The sequence below is a fragment of the Maylandia zebra genome, linkage group LG12 (assembly GCF_041146795.1).
Source record: "Maylandia zebra isolate NMK-2024a linkage group LG12, Mzebra_GT3a, whole genome shotgun sequence".
NCBI classification, from domain to species: domain Eukaryota; kingdom Metazoa; phylum Chordata; class Actinopteri; order Cichliformes; family Cichlidae; genus Maylandia; species Maylandia zebra.
This window is the reverse complement of record NC_135178.1, coordinates 1,446,483-1,464,186: the sequence shown is the minus strand read 5'-3', so window position 1 is coordinate 1,464,186 and position 17,704 is coordinate 1,446,483. Positions and strand designations below refer to the sequence as shown.

General features: G+C 39.8%; 1 protein-coding gene and 1 long non-coding RNA gene across 3 annotated transcripts; one reads left to right on the top strand and one right to left on the bottom strand.

Annotated features, from left to right (window-relative positions):
• Nucleotides 1–9,659: 9,659 nt before the first annotated feature.
• On the bottom strand, nt 9,660–15,530 carry LOC143421417 (uncharacterized). 2 transcript variants are annotated; one of them, XR_013101046.1, is made up of 4 exons: nt 15,458–15,530; nt 14,198–14,332; nt 12,803–12,915; nt 9,660–12,151 (listed from the first exon to the last, which is right to left on the bottom strand). It is a non-coding gene; the product is annotated as an uncharacterized LOC143421417 (long non-coding RNA). The 2 variants fall into 2 exon arrangements; XR_013101045.1 differs by having other exon boundaries at nt 9,660–12,915.
• Nucleotides 15,531–15,552: 22 nt separating this feature from the next.
• LOC143421416 (uncharacterized) lies at nt 15,553–17,483 on the top strand. Its single transcript, XM_076890534.1, has 2 exons — nt 15,553–16,029; nt 16,917–17,483. The coding sequence occupies exons 1-2, from the start codon at nt 15,770–15,772 to the stop codon at nt 17,185–17,187; spliced, it is 531 nt and encodes a 176-aa protein (XP_076746649.1). The 5' UTR covers nt 15,553–15,769; the 3' UTR covers nt 17,188–17,483.
• Nucleotides 17,484–17,704: the final 221 nt, after the last annotated feature.

Genomic DNA, 17,704 nt, shown 5'->3' with positions numbered 1-17,704 from the left:
CGTAGCACAATAATCATGTTGCGCTTCTTGAAAGAGTCCTTTCTTCACGGAGAGTTCGCTGAATCAGGGAAACATTATCTCATTTTCTCTCAATCAATTCTCCCCCAAAGTAAGAGTTTCACTTCAAATGCATTTTGTGCCTCAGATATTATTTCATGTTTCAAATGAATAAATAATTTCATTAGATGTATGTCACCTGTACCACCAACAATCATTCTCTCAAATTTGAGACTAAAGAAAGGGATTTTCGAAGGAAAAGCCTGGAAGACGTGGATTTGAAAATCAACATTTTTGGTTAGCATTGCTGTGGCCACTTCACTAAAGCCACGGCAACCACACACATGCTCTGTGCCATCTACTGTACAGGAGGTAGATTTACAAAGATAAACCCCAGTCAAAAAGGAGATAGCAGGATAAAAATGAAAGCCTACCATACATCACAACCAGAGCAGAAGATGTTGACGGGCACTGCAGGAGTCAGAAAAGCCGAGACTTACACTGTTGAAGCTACACTGGGGGAATATCCCACTCACCCTGAGGTAGACATTTGCTGCTGTCCTGGCCTGTACTGGCTGAAAAACACTAGAAAGGGTTTAGTGTGTTCACAGAGTCTTAGTCCCGGTGTACTGAAACGTGTCGGAGGTTTTAGGTTAAACTTTGCTGGTGCTGGTTTAGCTCACTGGGATGAGCAGGGGGCCATATGCTGTATGGCTGAGACCACATGTCTTTATTACTTGACATTTTCTTTAATAGTTGATTATTAATAAATAGTTGCATCAAAACTACTCCAAGCATTTCCAGGTATTAAGGCGCAATAATAAACTCAATATTTACACTGTTACCTTCAAAGAAAGGAAATTACCTAGTAAAATATCTGCATTAGTAACATTTCACCATTATGATATGGTAATATCCAAGGCATTAGCTAATATTACCTTATTATTATGGGGTTACTATCACTATACAGTCAGTGCATAAACTAAAAGGCTGTTGTAATTTTATTCCTAGCTAATTTTGAAAATGTTACAAATACAATTTATTATTATACTGTTCCTGTTTCCACATGATTACCCACAGTGTCTGGCCTCTTAATGCCTTATTATATAACTTTCAGTATTAGGAGCTAAAAGATGTTCATCAAAGCTATTACTGAGTTATTTCTTGGGTAATAACTTCCTATTTCTGTATTAGTACCTTCTTGTTTCCAACTATTACCATATTGAGTTGTAACTAAGGTTTCAAATGCAGTAACCCAAATCCATCTATTAACTTATACTAAAGTTTGTCTTATCTTTTCTAATTTTGATGGAAACTAATGCCTGTGAAATATTTTAATTTTTGTAGCATTTGTATTACAGCTCGGTAATAAAGTGCTAACAAAGGGTAACAAGGCAGAAACACAAGCGTAATAATCTTATTCTTATTTAGCAAAGTAATAACCACTTAAGTAATATAGTGATAGCGACAGTGGTTCCAGTGCAGTAATATTACACTGAAACCTATGTAACTGGATTATAAGGACCCAACAACTGGGTGTAATAATGTGGAAATACAGCTCAGTAATAAAGTGGTAATAATAACAAGACAGAAACAAGAATTAATTAATGGTAATTTCCAAGTTATTACCACTTAATTCCCTGTGGTCATTTCTAGATAATAAGCAGGAAACAGAGCTGCAAAATTACCTGTTTCTATTTATTAACATATGAATAACCATGTTTATAACTTATTAAAACACACAAAATATTACCGGGAAACACCTGCGACAGTGTCTGTGCAATAAGCAGGAGTACCATGGTGCTGTGCCACACTGATCATTGACTGACCCTGGCCAGCCATAGATCCAGCCTCTCCTGCAGCAAGTAGCACCAAGCCGCCTGCTTGCATCCTGGAAAATTCAAAGTTTTGAAAGAAAAACAACGTTAAAGCAGTTTCACAGATACAGACGGTTCTATTTCAAAATGAATATAAAATGTGTCCTTATGATTTGTGTATAAAGTTAAATAATTCATTCATCTTTTTCATCACATTGGAATATTTGATGTCTGTCTGATATAACAAAATAAAAATTCCCCACTCGCCCCTGCGGGCGGTCTAGCCTCCAAGCTCGGGTCCTCTACCAGAGGCCTGGGAGGGTCCTGAGGGTCCTGCAGTATCTTAGCTGTTCCCAGGACCGCGCTCTTCTGGACAGAGATCTCCGATGTTGCTCCTGGGATCTGCTGGAGCCACTCGCACTGGAATCACATGGATCTGTCAGGCCCACCAACAACAAGAGGAGCCATAGTAAGTGGTCAGTGCTGAAGGCCTGGGGGTCCAGTCACACCTGCTCAAACTAGCTTTAAGGACCATAATTAAAATGATCTAACCCGTTTGAATAAACAATAATGTAGCATAATTTCTACCATTTACCATAACATTAAGGTTAAACTACAAACTGCTGGCAAATAGACAAACAGGCTTTTAGGAGGACAAAGATAGTGAAAGTGTGCAGAGAAGCATATATATCTAAGCATGTCTGAAATCACCCACTGAGCTGTAGAATCAATACATGTGTTTTAAGCCCCACACCTTATCTTAAGACTTTAACATTAACCTTCCATTAACCATTACACAGGCACTTAATTCCACTGCAATCGATAATGTTAATTCAGAAAAGCTTTTGCTTCACTTTTAGAGACATGTGTATTCATATTATGGAAAAGTGACAATCTTCGGACGGAGCTATTAGAGGCCAAAAATGCTAATAGAGCCTGAAATATGTCACAAAGACATGAGTTATGACACCAAATGTGTTTCTTCGTGCTAATATAAAAGGTCAGTGGCTTTTAGGGCAGTGATACCAAAATGATGGGGATACCCTCTGTCTTGCTTTAACCTCCCACTCTAATTTTGCCCAGTGGAATACAATAAATGGTGTGTATAATTGAACATTACTTCCCTGATGATTTCTGGTGTGCCTGGCATGGATATTCCCAGGTCAACACTTATGTCACTGTAAGGGAAAAATGGGACTAATTTTGCTCTTTGATCTCTTTTAAATGATAAGAGAGGCAAAGAATCATTATCAGTCTTTGAGGAAAGGAACTCGGAGGAAGTGACTTCAATGAATCATTTCTAACTCAGCCAAAGTGCATAAGAGCGTATGCTGCGTGATGCATGCAAGGCAGAACAGGAGACGCAGATTACTGACGTGGACACTGCAGGTTTTGTATCTTTTAATTCATTTCAGTTTTATTTATAAAATCACAACAACAGCCTCCTCAAAGTGCTTTATACTGTAAGGTAGACACTACAATAGTACAATAATTAGAACAAGGATAACTGCTTTACATTAAATTCACGTGTACTGTGTGTGATTTAGTTACTGACACACTGGCGTCTGTGGTTTTGGGTTATTTTGCGTGTGCCATTTGGATCTTTAGCTGTCAGAGTTGTTGTCTGAAGGCCAACGGATTTACTTTACCAGGTGGATCATCACTGCTGGGTCTGGAGATGGTTTTTAAGGTACGGTTTAACTTATTATTGTAGTCTTTACCTTACAATAGAAAACGGCTTTAGGCAGCTGTTTTTGTGACATGGTGCTATATAAATTAAATTGAATCAGTGTGTCCTGGTTCCTCAACATGTGGGCGTTTTTTATATCCGGGTGACGTCCATCCGATATAGCTTCAGTTTTCTATCTCACATATGGCGGACCGGCGTGGGTAGCATTGGTGGCCTAGTCTGGGGAGCCTTACTACTTACACATGCCCAGGCTGGAAGCTGAACCCTCTCACATTTGATTATGTACCATTTCATTGTATTCACCTAACACAACAACAACAACGTCATTCTGGAATTTCATACAAAGATGCAAAACAGATTTAGACAAAATAACACGCAGGTTAGTTAAAGGAAATATAAGAGATGCAGCGATGAATTGCTCCCAGATTTACTGTCCTATGAGCTGAACCCTGCCCTGCGATCACTCTGTGGAATATTAATGAGTGAAATCTTCCCCCGTCAGTAAAGCACAAAGCCATCAGCTGACCCTGAGTGTGACGTTCTCTTTTCTGCATCTGTTTACAGACCAGATGTTTATCCCTCTATAATTTGTGGAATAAAGATGTTTAGCTTGTAGCTCTCATCCATCCTCTTTTTAATCAAGCTAATGGAGACAGCATAGACTGTATTGATCCTTCTCACTGTGGTTTTCACCATGAATCAGCCACTCCAAGCAGAGCAGCCATCCAGCATTTCTTATACCCCTCTCCCCCGTCCCTCCCCCATCATTTTGTGATGTTTGAATAAGCACAAAGAGGCACATCTCTGCTCCCCAACTTCACAAATCTCACACCCTGCTTGACTGATGTGTAACCTCTGAGTGGCTGAGCTCTTGACCTGTAAGGAGAGGCTAATGTCTGCCCCCTGCTAATCTGGTTGGTTCGGCTGCCTGCCGCAGCGAGGGCAGCAGGCCAATTCAAAACTCCAGTAACAAATCAGATGGCACCCAGCCAAGTGTCATAAGAAACAGACAGGTAATGACAATTCACTTACCCCCTGTGCAAGAATCACTTCTCCCACAATGTACCTGTCACAGAGCTCTCGGTAAGCTGAAGCTATTTCTTCCTACTGTCTGACACGGTAATTGCATGTTAATTTTTTTGCACACAGCTTTTGGGAGGAACTGTGATGAATCATACGAATCATGCTGGTAAACTTTTTTCTCCCAGTGAAACTGGATCCCACCATGGCAAAAATAAATGCAGTCATCCAGATATATGAATGACACCAAGGAAGAAGGCTGTGCACCGCATTCAATTAACTTTCTGCCATATGTTGCAGTACTGGACATGCTTTCAACAGGAAAAGGTGCTGCAGGCTGCAGGACACTTGATGTTATTTTAGATCATGTGCAAAAGCCTTGAGCTTCCCGCATACGTTACTAAGAAAGTGAAAAATGTACAGAACATTTATCAAAACATGTCCAAACATACGAGGCACAAATAAAATAATGTAAAGCTCTCCTTATATCTATCTATCTGTCACACACACACACACACACACACACACACACACACACACACACACACACACACACACACACTCACTTTTTGCTCTGAATGTCTTTTTGAAACATGTATCGCTCATTCTTGTCTCGTGTCTCACAACATACACAAAAACGAGTAGCAGCCGAATGACTGATCAAACAAAAAATACTGTGAACTCCCAAAATCGACGTTATGATTTCCTGTCCCGTTAAAGGCACTGAAAGCAGCATGTTAGTGCTAACAGGCATGTCTCTCCAGCTGATCCAGAATCAGTTGCTACAGATGATGTCGCTCCTCTGTGGAGGCCCACAGGCTCAGGTGATGTGCACAAACTAAACGTTGTTGGAAACGTTTGCAGATCGTAGCTGCAATAACATACATACATGTAGTCAAGTAAAGCTCTATAATTTATTATAACTTTGTTTATATTCATTTGAAATTTCAGACTAACTGAGTAACCCTAACCTAAGCCCCGCCCCCATCCACAATCACATGAGGCACAAAGCCTGCTGCCATGTTTGTTTTATAGGTAGCTCCTTTGTGTTGTTTGGACTGTGGAAGTCTGTTGCCGGTTCACATAAGTAGGTCAGAAGCACAGTATTGCTGGCGTCTGTCCACGCTGACCCACAGAGAGATGAGTCTTTCACTTCTCTGACAAAAGTGTTGAAACTCTTTATTTTGGCCTGAAATTTGATCCGAGGGAAGAGAGACGGCTCTCTGTAAGTGTCTGAGGAACACAGAGACGGTAGGATGGCTTCGCCGCTCAGGCTGCATGACACATCCAGCCTGCACAGCACACACGACCACTGTGAAGCAACATGTCCTCTGATCAGATACACTGGGGGTGACATCTTGGCCCTCCCTGTGATCCAAGTGTTGTATTCAGGCAATAATAGTGAGTGAGCGGCACTAACATTAATTTGGTCCAATAAAAAACAGAAACAGGATTTTAGTTTATAATTTACAGTTCATCTCATGTTTTCCTTATTGGTGCAAGTAAAACCACTGAGCAGTCTTTCTGTTCACGTCCTCCATCGTCTCAGCGGGACAACGCCGCGACTCGCCCCAGCACTGCCAGGCTTCTCCTGCATATAACATGTGTCATTTTCCTGGGAGATGTTCAGTTACTGCTCTGTGAAAACAGCCATTCTCTGTTCCGTTGCACTGTCCTGGTACTTCTGCCATAGTGATGGCCCCATATCACTTTGCAAACAACACAAAGCGGCTTCAGAGATTAACCTGGCTTAATTAGAAATACAATAACCTGCTGGTGACAAAAGTCTGAGGCATCTTTCAGGCCCGGTGAGGAGAGCTGATGATTGAGAGGAGCACAGGGATTGACACTGGGGGTCCCTGATAACTGCCCTAATTCCTCCTCCAGTGTTTCTCCTATTTGAAGCAGGACATGGCTGTAAAACAGAAATGCGTTACACTCGTATGAACAAGCTTCACTGAACTGTGGTGAGCTCAGCAGTCTTTTTATAATAAGGAAATATGGTTTAATATCACTCTGGCAACAAAGATGATATTTGTTTGTCTATGAATAACCCCTGTGGACTCCACCAGGGCCTCTTTGTTCATGTCCACATTTTAACATGATGAAAATTTAAGCTGGTAAATAAATACAAATATTCTTCTCATCTTGGTTTATTTAGTGAAACGTCATCTTATTTTTAATAAGGAAGCCCCATTTAATAAAAACAGCATCATAAAAATATATCGTACAAATACTGAACAATTTTAAATAACATTCAAAATTCAAAGTGTCTCTTTTATTCCACTTTATGAAACAAGCTAAATTTCTCCCTGAGAGCTCAACAAGTCCATCGTCGGCTGTAGCGATGGACAGACCAGTCTTCCAGTGATACTTTAGCAGCCAAAGCCAGTATGGAACTGGAACGGCCACAGAAAAGAAAGTGGATCTACCAGGTGGCTGCACACTTGAAATTCTCATTATAGTTTCAGGGACACAAAGCAGGACAAGGTAGTGAAGACAGGGTGACAAAGAGAATCACCTTCCTCACTTTCCTTCACCTGGAGAGGGCCTTCAATGGCACACACACACACACACACACACACACACACACACACACACACACACACACACACACACACACACACACACACAGCAGCACGTCAGTAAAATAACCGAGTGACGTTGTATTATGCTGTTTAAACCTGCTGTATTCTGTCATCTCACAGTGTAACACTTTAAGATGTCTCCACCGTGGCTGCCACAGAGTGTATGCCCTGGACTGAGTGACAGACAATGCTCATTTAAAACACAAAAGGACATAGAGTCTTATTCAGTCTACAGCTGCCCTCTTTCAGACCTGTATTCTAAAGCCACTTTCTGTTGTCCCCTACTCAGGTTTTTCCCCACGGAGCGAAATAAAGCTGGGGCCCACTGTATAGCATTTGGTGTGAGGGGAGAGAAGGCTTTGCCTGTTTGAAATAAATAAAAAACCCTCTCCACTGAGAGGACACCTTAGAGGTGCACCTTCTTCTTTGTCCTGGGCAGTTGGCAGGAAAAATGGAAGGCAAAGTAGGAAGGGAAAACATAATGCAGGTGGGCAATTCATCCCTAATGTGTTTATGAAAGATTCTTTGATAAAAGTCGTGTGTGTGTGTGTGTGTGTGTGTGTGTGTCGGGTGGGTGGGGTACGTCTGCTGATTCCCAATGAGGTTTTTTGTTGCTTTTCTCCAAGTTTCCAATTTGGCACCTTCCCGGCGAGCACATTGTGTGCTTCCAACTAACCCACTAACAAAGCCAACATGTCTTTGTTCACGGTGAGCCGCGAGGATTTTCCTTCTTCAACGTACAGATTTTCACGTTAGTAAAAGCATCTGAGATGATTGTCGAGCTCTGTGTGTTTTACCAGAAACAAACGTTGTGCTGTTTGTTCTGTTGGACCTTCATGAGTCTCCTCCACACTGCTCTGGATGAATGACACGTTATTCATGCAGTCAAGTCAAGATTTTACTTACAGGCAGAATTATGTTGTTATTAATATGAAAGGTGTAATGTTCACAAATGATATTTACATGTTTTGATGAGGATCATGAAGGTAGAAACACAAACACATAGGAAGAAAAGAGGCAGAGTGGGTCACTCACAAGGTTGATGGTCCAATGCCCAGTCTCCCAGCAGGTTGCTCAGAGGAAGAGAATAAAGCCCTGTGTGAGCGTCCGACTGCGCTCCATAACCGAAATCTTTTAAACGTCTGTTTGTAACGACGCATCCGTCTGAATACACACACGACAAACTGAATGATTGTACATACAGAGAGATCAGATCACAGATGAACCATGTGGTCAGTGAGAACATAATTATACATTTTTGGACTGTGGAAAAATTTTGGTTCAAACATGTTGCCGTCACCTGCCAATAATCTCCTCCAGAGCAACAACCCAGTCTCCATATACAGTCAGCACACTATCACACTGATAGTACTATTGAGTGACAGATGATCAGCTGCAGCAGACGTTGCCCAGACTCCAGCAGTCAGGACATCAGCACACGGACAATAATAATGCCTCACTAGTTTTAAACAGGAAGCGGAGACGCTCCAGAGACGCTGGGAGCGGATTTAATTTTTATACTTTTGTGAGGCACGTTCTGTTTTTGCACTGTGTCAAAATATAGGTCTGATTTTTGTTCTCTTGCAACTATCTTGTCCCAGTTCAGACCTTTTGTGGTTTATGGGGCTGAGATCCTGTTTCCAGCGGAGCCACCTGAGCACGAAAAGTGTGCGTACGTCTGTGACGAGCAGCAGAACTGCAGCGTGAACCCGAGGTGACGGCGTCAGAGGCAGCTTTAAAATCTCAACGCACTGAGTGTCACTGTGAAATCGAGACTGAAAATTAAGAGAGTTGTGTTACCATGAAGTGCGTGGAAGGTTATAGAAATGTGCAAAACATGTAACAAAGCTACACACGCTCCTCTCTGCATACTCTTCATAAAGGGAAGGACATCAATGGTCTCAAACAGTATTTTGTCAGAAGTTTTTATTTATTTCTTTTCTCTAATTATTTACACATATATTGGTTACACTTTCTGTTATTCAGTGACAATAAAGCAAATTATTATCACTTCATTATCAAAGTAAACAGGCAGTTTTACCTGCAGGCCTGGTTATTAAACGACCATCAGGTGTTTCTCTGCATTAAACATAATATTTGCATTGTTACCTGGAAACAAAGAGACTTCAACATTAGTAAGAAATATCTGAATATGTTAGAGCATCTGCCAGTATTACCTCACTACTTGAAGTTATTTATAAAATGATATAGATATGTTTCTTTGGCAGCTGCTAGCAGATGATCATTTTCTTAACAAATTATTGATATATCATTATAAATTAGCTTTGGCGTAAATGGTGAAGCTGTCATATAAATCCTGAGTGGTAAAAAGGCCTATTGTCAGAATTTAAAAAAGTAAATTAATTAATCCATTACTAAAAAAACAGAATAACAAGTATGAAATAATACACAAAAAAACTTCCAGGTCAAACTCTTACAGGTTCGTCATGCATTTCCTTTCCTCACACTGTTTAGATCTGTACTGAGCGACCTCCTGTCCAGCCTGCAGAATTCAGCTGCTTTGGACCTGATTAAAAATCTGTAGCAACAAAAATGAGTGTTTTTCATGTTTGCTGTGTATTATTTTTTGCAGTATTAACATTATTAACATTTTTATACTAATTTGAACTCTTTTTCATGTGTGAGGATTTGTTGCTGCAGCTTCAGTTAAATCTCTTAAATACAGTGTTTAAAATGATGAAATGAGTCCACGTGTGTAGCTTTAAGTTCAGACCTGCTGTTTAATCATTATTATCACAAAAACACAGCCGTAGCATTTGCTGCACAAACTTTATTCAAATCATAGCCATTGAGCTGCGCAGTGAGGATTAGCTGATCTACATACATATAGAAGCAATACTTGAGATTTGTTATGTGAACAGTTCCACAAATATATTTCAAGTAGTGGAAAATGAATGCAATGAGTAATTTTTCTGTGACTTCTCTGAATTTACTTGTCAGTCTTTTAACCTGAAACAGTTGTGGTACAAAATGCATGCAGATATTCCCATCTCAAAAGTCAAATTGCTGGCAATAGGTGTTATTAAATGTGGACTACAACAGACATGACAGTTATTAACCTGGGAACGTACAAAATAGTGAATATGTACAGCCGACAATTTCCACGGTGAACAAAGGTCATTTTGATTTGTCGATGAAATCTGTCTGCATAAATCAGGGAAATAAATGTAAGTGGGAAAAGTGTTGAGACGTGAAAATAGAATTTCCTGCAAAGAGAACGACAACGTCATTATTAGTTTGAAGCAGCTGCTCTGTCTTAAGTCCTCGTGCGAGCTGCAAATATGACAGGTTTTGGCACTTTTATCTGATCCTATTGTGTAATAACAACACATTGTTAATCAGCTCAATAGATGAACAAACCTGAGATCCTGTAGACAAAGGCTTTGTTGGCAAAGGATTAAATATCACTAAGTATTTATTGCTCTTCTGTGATGCAGATTCTCAGCTTTGGCGGCTGTTTCCTGATGTGGCACTAAAGTCAGCACAGTCTCAGAGTGTCCAGCATGCAGAGCAAAGAAACTGACCGACACAGCGCATTAACCATTGCTGCTGCAGGCTTGGAGTCAACTGTGATCAATGGAAAACTATAAAGAATATATGATGTTATACTATGATGCAGTATATAAATGTCTAAGTGTCTATATTTAGAAATAAAAACAACCTCTGTTGCTCTTCACCTGGAAGTGTTTTATCACAGAGGGTTACTGAGAGATGTCCAAAATATTATGGACACCATTTATATACAGTGCTGATGTTCACCAACATTGTTCCTCACTGCCATAAATTATATTTGTCACTATGAAAACACGACCATGCAAGAAGGTTAATTTTAATAGAGAGGGAATCATGGCTCGAAGGTCGACAGCCCGATGTGGAAATGTAATTATTCGGTACAATAATACAGAGAAACCCCAACAAGTACAAAAGTTCAGCCAACACCTGTGTACTTCAATAGGCTATCGCTAAAACAGGGGAAATGCTCCCTTCATGAAGAAGAGAGTAAATGATGAACATTTTACACGACTGTAGTAAATACACAAACGTAGCTGATTTTTAGGGCTTCAGCTGGAAACTTTCATCAGGTTTGGTTGACCCAAGAAAATGTGACGGCATCAGAATGCCTCAGATGTCTGCCACACTATGTCCATATGCTGTATGAATTATATCTGAGTATGACTTCACACCACAGGCTGTGACATGTAAAACCAAACGCCTGCAATCTGTAAACTTTTACAGGGCACAATAATGCAATGTTTACAATCTGCAAATAATGCAGCGCTCCCATCTCGTCCACAGATATCTAAGTGCTATTTAGCTCTGGAATAGCAGATAGGACATCAGCGAGTGCTGTTCAGTCTACCTGGTAAAAAGAAAGAATTTAGCCCTGCAGAATAAAGGAAACTACAAAATCACTTCAGTTGTTCAGCAGCTTCTTTTCACAAGAACACCCTTGGCAGATCCTTAAAATAGAAAGTTAGCTGCTTGTGTCACTCAGCTGCTGACAAGCATAGGATAAGAGAGCATGCTACAATCTCTGTGTACTGTATCTGAATCCTTAAACAGGCTACTGGACAGGGACAGCACAAATTACAGTGGCAGGGCATTTATAGAAGTAGGGGATCCTAGAAGCTACTAAGTGGTCCCTATCTGTTTTGGAGAGCACACTCGTGGTTCACTCTGACTCATGCTGGGACATGCACATCAATGACAAAGCCTGATATGTATACACACATATACCCTGACTGCCGTGAGGATCGAGCCACCAGCAATAATGCACCGCAGACAATTTGCATAATTTTTAAAAAATGAAGAAAAATTATGCAAGTTTAAAACAAAAGGCTGTTTGCTGTAGCTCAAAACACAGTCCTGCATGCAGGCAGTTCTAGACAATATAGTATCGGGCTACATACTGTCACACGATAAGAACAAATTTTCACAAAATACTGGCCCCTCATATACCATACCTGGCACTGAATTAGACCCGTCCGCGTGGCGTGCTCAAAGTCAGGCCAACAACACTAAAAAGAAAAGTAAACATCAGAAGAGTTAGTGTTAGCATCGTTTTTTAGTGAAAACTACATGACTCAAAACAAACTCCATTAAAGTTGAACCTCATCTCTGATTCATGCTGGGATGCCTCTAAGACAACCAAGTTGCTATACATTAATACTCAAGGAACATACTGGTGTCATCCAATTAATTTTAATTTTTTAAACTCAGTTTAATGTGATGTAAACTTGTTTATATTGTCACAACACAGCTGCCTCGAGGTACTTTGTACTGTAAAGACCCTGTAATAATGCAGAGAAACCCAGCAATCATATGACCCTTTATGAACGCTAAGGTGGACAACGAGATGAGACTATACCTGCTGTGCTGTCTGTGGCCTTTTGTTCAAATTCTCTAAGCTGGTTAAGTAGAGGAAAAAGTCTGACATATTTCATGACCATTAAATGTTAGACAAGGCTCTGAAAACGAGGTTACAGTTACAAACAAAAACCTCTGCTTGTGCGCACAGACCCTAAATCACAACAAATAAGACAATAGTAAGACAAATTACTACAAAGTCTTGTTACCGCTCTTCATATAACAGTGTGACAAAGTCCTGAATGCAGCCTGCATGTTAGTACATCAAGGTCCATCTGAGCTTTAAGTAAAATACACTCAGCTTTTCCTTGGATTTTAAGAGTTGCTCAGTTCATACAGGAACTGCAGCAGTCGGGGTTAACGTGTCGCTGTGTTGCTCCTCCGTGTCAGCCATTGAGACTAGTCGCAATTTATTCTGAGGAAAAAAAGAGAAACAACAAGACATTTTTAAAAAGTTTGTCATTTTATAATTTTTTTTACCTAGAACATAAACAACATAAACAAAAAAAGGATTAGGGCTGTGCGATATGACGATATATATCAGATTACGATATAAAAATGTCTATCGTTTCATATTATACACTATTCTTTGTTTTGTGGTGTTGCAAAATAAACTGTTTACGGCAATATTTTTTTCATGGTTTTGATGGTCACTGTAGTTGCTATATTATTTCTTAAAGTTCTCTCCTTCTCTTATACTTAAAATAACCACACTATGGACGGACAAGTGACTGTTTTTACGCGTACTTTCGTTACCAACAATGAGGATAAAACCATCGTGTGGCTCCGCCGTCCGCTTGTTTATTTTCCACATAAACCTTTCACAATAAAGCTCAAGTTTCTGTTGAGACTTTTCAAACTAAACTGAAATGATATACATTATTCTCAAACATAAAATTTCAGAATATGCATCAAACAAATGACCTCAAATAAAAACATCAAGTAACTATAAATGGCGCTTACAGTCACCACGCAGACGAAGGCACAGAGAATACCAGCATGGCCAGCAAGGATGAGGCAGAACCAGAAGGACCAGTCAAAAGAAATCGAGGACCTTATTGTTAAATGAGGGGCTACCTCTGTAGCATGGACATGGTTTGGTTATGAAAAGTCTGACACGCCCCAGAAAACTGTACTATGCAAATTATGCCACAAACTGGTCCCCACCACCACTCGAACACGACAAACCTCTTTAACCACCTACACAAGAATCACATGAAAGAGTTTCGAGAGAGTTTACGAATGAAAAGCAAAAAAGAGTCGTCAGGTGCTCAAAATAATCCTTAGACTCAAACGTTAGAACAGGCTTTTCCTTGCAGCACGCCGTCTAATAAATACTCAGAAAGAAAATGGCGGCCATTTAAACTCATGTCTAAAAATGTATAGTTTCATGCATCGGTCAAAACACTCGACTCCAGGTACACGACGCCCAACTGAAAACATTTCACATAAGTCGAGTTGCCCGAGAATCACAGAATTTACAGAAAATGCACTATTTTGTGATATATATCGTTATCAGGAGAGATACGTCTTATATTGGGATATGAGACTTTGGTCATATCACGCAGCCCTACAAAGGATTATAATTCACGTAGAGTTGCATACACATAACACCATTCTGTTGCAACAAAAGCAGTTTATAATTAAAGTAACATACATACCTTGAAAAACTAAATCAACCACAACATTAAACTCACCTTGTGTTTGTAGAGAAGGTGATCAGGGTTTTTCTTAATTTCCTGAGACCAGCTGCTCTGGATCATCACCAGCTTGTATCTTCATCTTTTTTTTCACTCGGGGAAGTCTTTCCTTTTCTTGGCCATTGCTCTGCACTGGAAAACCAAAGTGTGTGATCAAAGGTGAAATAAGGGATATTTTTCCACTGCAGGACTTAAAGTGCTTCAAGTAGTGATAGCTGTTGATCCATTTCTCAAATAATCTGTAAGGATCTGGATTTTTAAGAAAGATACAAATATCTCTGCTTATATTTGGCTAAAAGCTTGATATAGACAAGGCATATAGAGCCCCTGCACACCAGCACTGCACTTACATTATAGTTCAATCAAGAAATAGTTATTATTGATTTATTATTGAATTTTTTTAGTAATAATTTTTAGTATTTAATCACATTAGCACAGTGGGGTGACAAAAATATTCCACATACAAGAAATACTGCTCAGCATTTCATAAATTACATTTTCAACAAATGTTGGAGTAAAAACACAGTTACAGGGAAAATGTGTCTGTCTGTAAATATTAACTAAACATTTCTATGTGCTACAAAATAGACATACTGTAATTGTAAATGTGCTGAGGTGAAACTATACTTTCAATAATTTTACCACTACAGTCTGTTAACCACCGAAATAATCTATGCTGGTCAGCTAGCTAAAAGTCTTTACTTTAGCAGCCCAAATCAGAGGCTAACATTAGCATTTGCTAGCGTCAGCCAGGAAGGTCTGAGGCTTAAACTAGGGTTAGTGTAACTTTGCCTGAAACCCTTTAAAGTGTACAGTAGAGCCAACTGTAAAACACAGGTATTGATACAGTACTTATTAGAGTCCTAGAATAATTTCTAGAACCATGAAGTTCTCACTTTCCCAGTTATCCACATCGCTGACTTTTGCTAATTAGCTAGTTAGCAGTCACAGCTGTGTAATACCCAGAGAGACACAGACAGCTAACTATAATATTTATGAAAACTGGTTCAGCCACTGAAGGGCAAAACTGGTGGTATCACAGTAAAAATTATTTTAACATTAACTAAAATAAAGCTTAAGTCATGTTAAACCTAAATAACAATTATTTTAAAAAATGAGTCAGCAAAATATTCCTGACTTGTCTGGAGACAGCCGAAACCAGTTAACAAATAAATTAACAATTCTTTCTAAATAAAAACACGGAGTCTTTTGAAAAACATTATTTTAATAAAACGAAACATGAGTTTTAATACTTACCACAGAAATTTGAAGGCAGTTTCTCCAACTTCAGAATCCAAAATCCAGATGAAGCCTGAAAGAAGCCTAACGGTGTGTTCACACCGAACGCGATGGACGCGAATAAAACGCCCCAAACGCCCCTAATTTGACGCGTGTACATTCGCGTCTCAACGCGTGTCCAAGAAAAATCCATCGCAACTCAAAATATGATATTTTGACGCGCGTGAACCGGAAATGTGGGAGGAATGTGGGAGGGAGTTGTGCCAGACTGGTATCTTTGCAAGATGGCAGCTATCGAGCTAGCGCTTGAAGAGAGAGTCTCCCTTCTCTATGTACTGTGGAGAGCAGAGCAGCGGCGTAAAAGACGTCCTCGCCGTACCTGGGTCCATCAGGTCCTCCAGAGGCATGAGCAGTTTGGTGAGTTTCACCACTTGCTCCAGGAGCTGCGCCTGGATGACGGCCGATTCCAGCGCTATCACCGTCGGCCAGTTTGAGGACCTGCTTTCCCTCGTCGGTCCCAGCATCGCCCGCCTAGACACCAACTACAGGCGCTCAATCCCACCTGCAGAGCGCCTGTCCGTCTGCCTGAGGTTAGTAAAACTATTTAATACGGTAGTCCTTTATTGATATCTGTGCTAATATGCTAATCCATCCAGTTATACACTGCTAACATGGATGTGCTATGCTAACAGTGAATGCTGTCGGTGTTTACTGAAAGCAAACTGTGGTACAGAGACGACTCTTTATAATATTTCTAGTGATACTCAGAAGCTCTCATCAAGTCCCGATTTAATTCGATTTATGCTGTTATCAGTGTTTGAATGATAGCATGGCTGTGGTGTCACATCAATGTATGCGCTTGGTGTTTGCTGATATCAAACTGTAGCATTAGGACCACTGAGTTAACCTTGTAGTGATACTCACTCCTTTTTATTTAGACCTGGTTTGATTCTGGGATAGTTGAATATTTGTATATAATCCCTGCAGCTGTCAGACTCTATAGCAGGGGTCACAGCCTTTATTAAAACAGAGTTAGATAAAACTGTGAACAGTTTGGTTCATCTCTAGTTACATGGTTCTATCTTGATAAGCTGTCTTATCACAGATTAATTTTTCAAAAATATTAATGATTTAAGCAAGGAAAGGGCTACATGTCAACATACAACTCTTTATTTCTATTAATGTCTTACTTCATTCCTACCTGATTGACATGTTTAGGAATTATGAGTGATTGGCTCACTGTAGTTGTGAAAGTTGCTACCAATCAAATTATGATATGTTAAAGTTAAAACAAAACACAACTGTTTTAGATATTATCTAATATACATTTTGTAATTATCCTTATAATTACAAAAGGTTTTATGTAAGATTTAAGTTTTGTGATTTATATCTGACATCACAAAAGTATTTTGGAATTTGAATAATGTATTTTGTAACTGCAGTACACATAATACTGATTTTGAACAATTTTGTCCAGGTTCCTTGTCACCGGGGACTCCTTCAGGACCATCGCGTTCAGTTTCAGAGTCGGTGTGTCCACGGTGAGCCAGATCACCCCCCAGGCAGCGATGTCCATCTGGGACTGTCTAGTGGACGACTTCATGGCTGTGCCTTCACCTGGAGACTGGCGGTCCATCACAGAGGGATTCCAGGAGCGCTGGAACTTTCCTCTGTGCTGTGCAGCTCTGGATGGGAAGCACATCCAGACAAAGGCACCCCATATATCATATAGGAGACACACACATTGATATACACTAAATATTCATTTCATTTCTTTTTTGTGGTGCCCAAATTGATGCACCTGCTTGATTTTGTTTAAACAATTATTGCACACTTTCTGTAAATCCAGTAAACTTCTTTTCACTTCTCAAATATCACTGTGTGTGTCTCCTGTATGATATTTAACTGACATTTTTTATTGTAACAACCAACGATTTATACAGGAAAATAATGTCTATTAACAAGGTTGGCCAAACTTCTGCATCCCACTGTATCAGTATATTTTGTCATTAGTATAATATGAAATAAATTCTACATGTGTCAAGTTGTGTGCCAACATTTGCTGTGTAGTAGAACTGAGACATTAGTCATTATAAACATTTATTTGAAATAATATTAAAAGTCTCAAACAGAAAAACATTAAACATAAATATATAAAATATAAGAATTTACAGAGAGACAGGAATAAAAAGGACCAGCTGCTCTCCAGAGCAGGAACAAGGCTGAGGAGGAAATGCTCCATTGGAGACTGATGTGGCCTCTTCA

Coding starts and splice junctions, on each gene's coding strand:
- LOC143421416 (XM_076890534.1), top strand. CDS start 15,770: ATGTACTGTGGAGAGCAGAGCAGCGGCGTAAAAGACGTCCTCGCCGTA. Junction 16,030..16,916: donor CGCCTGTCCGTCTGCCTGAG/GTTAGTAAAACT, acceptor AATTTTGTCCAG/GTTCCTTGTCACCGGGGACT.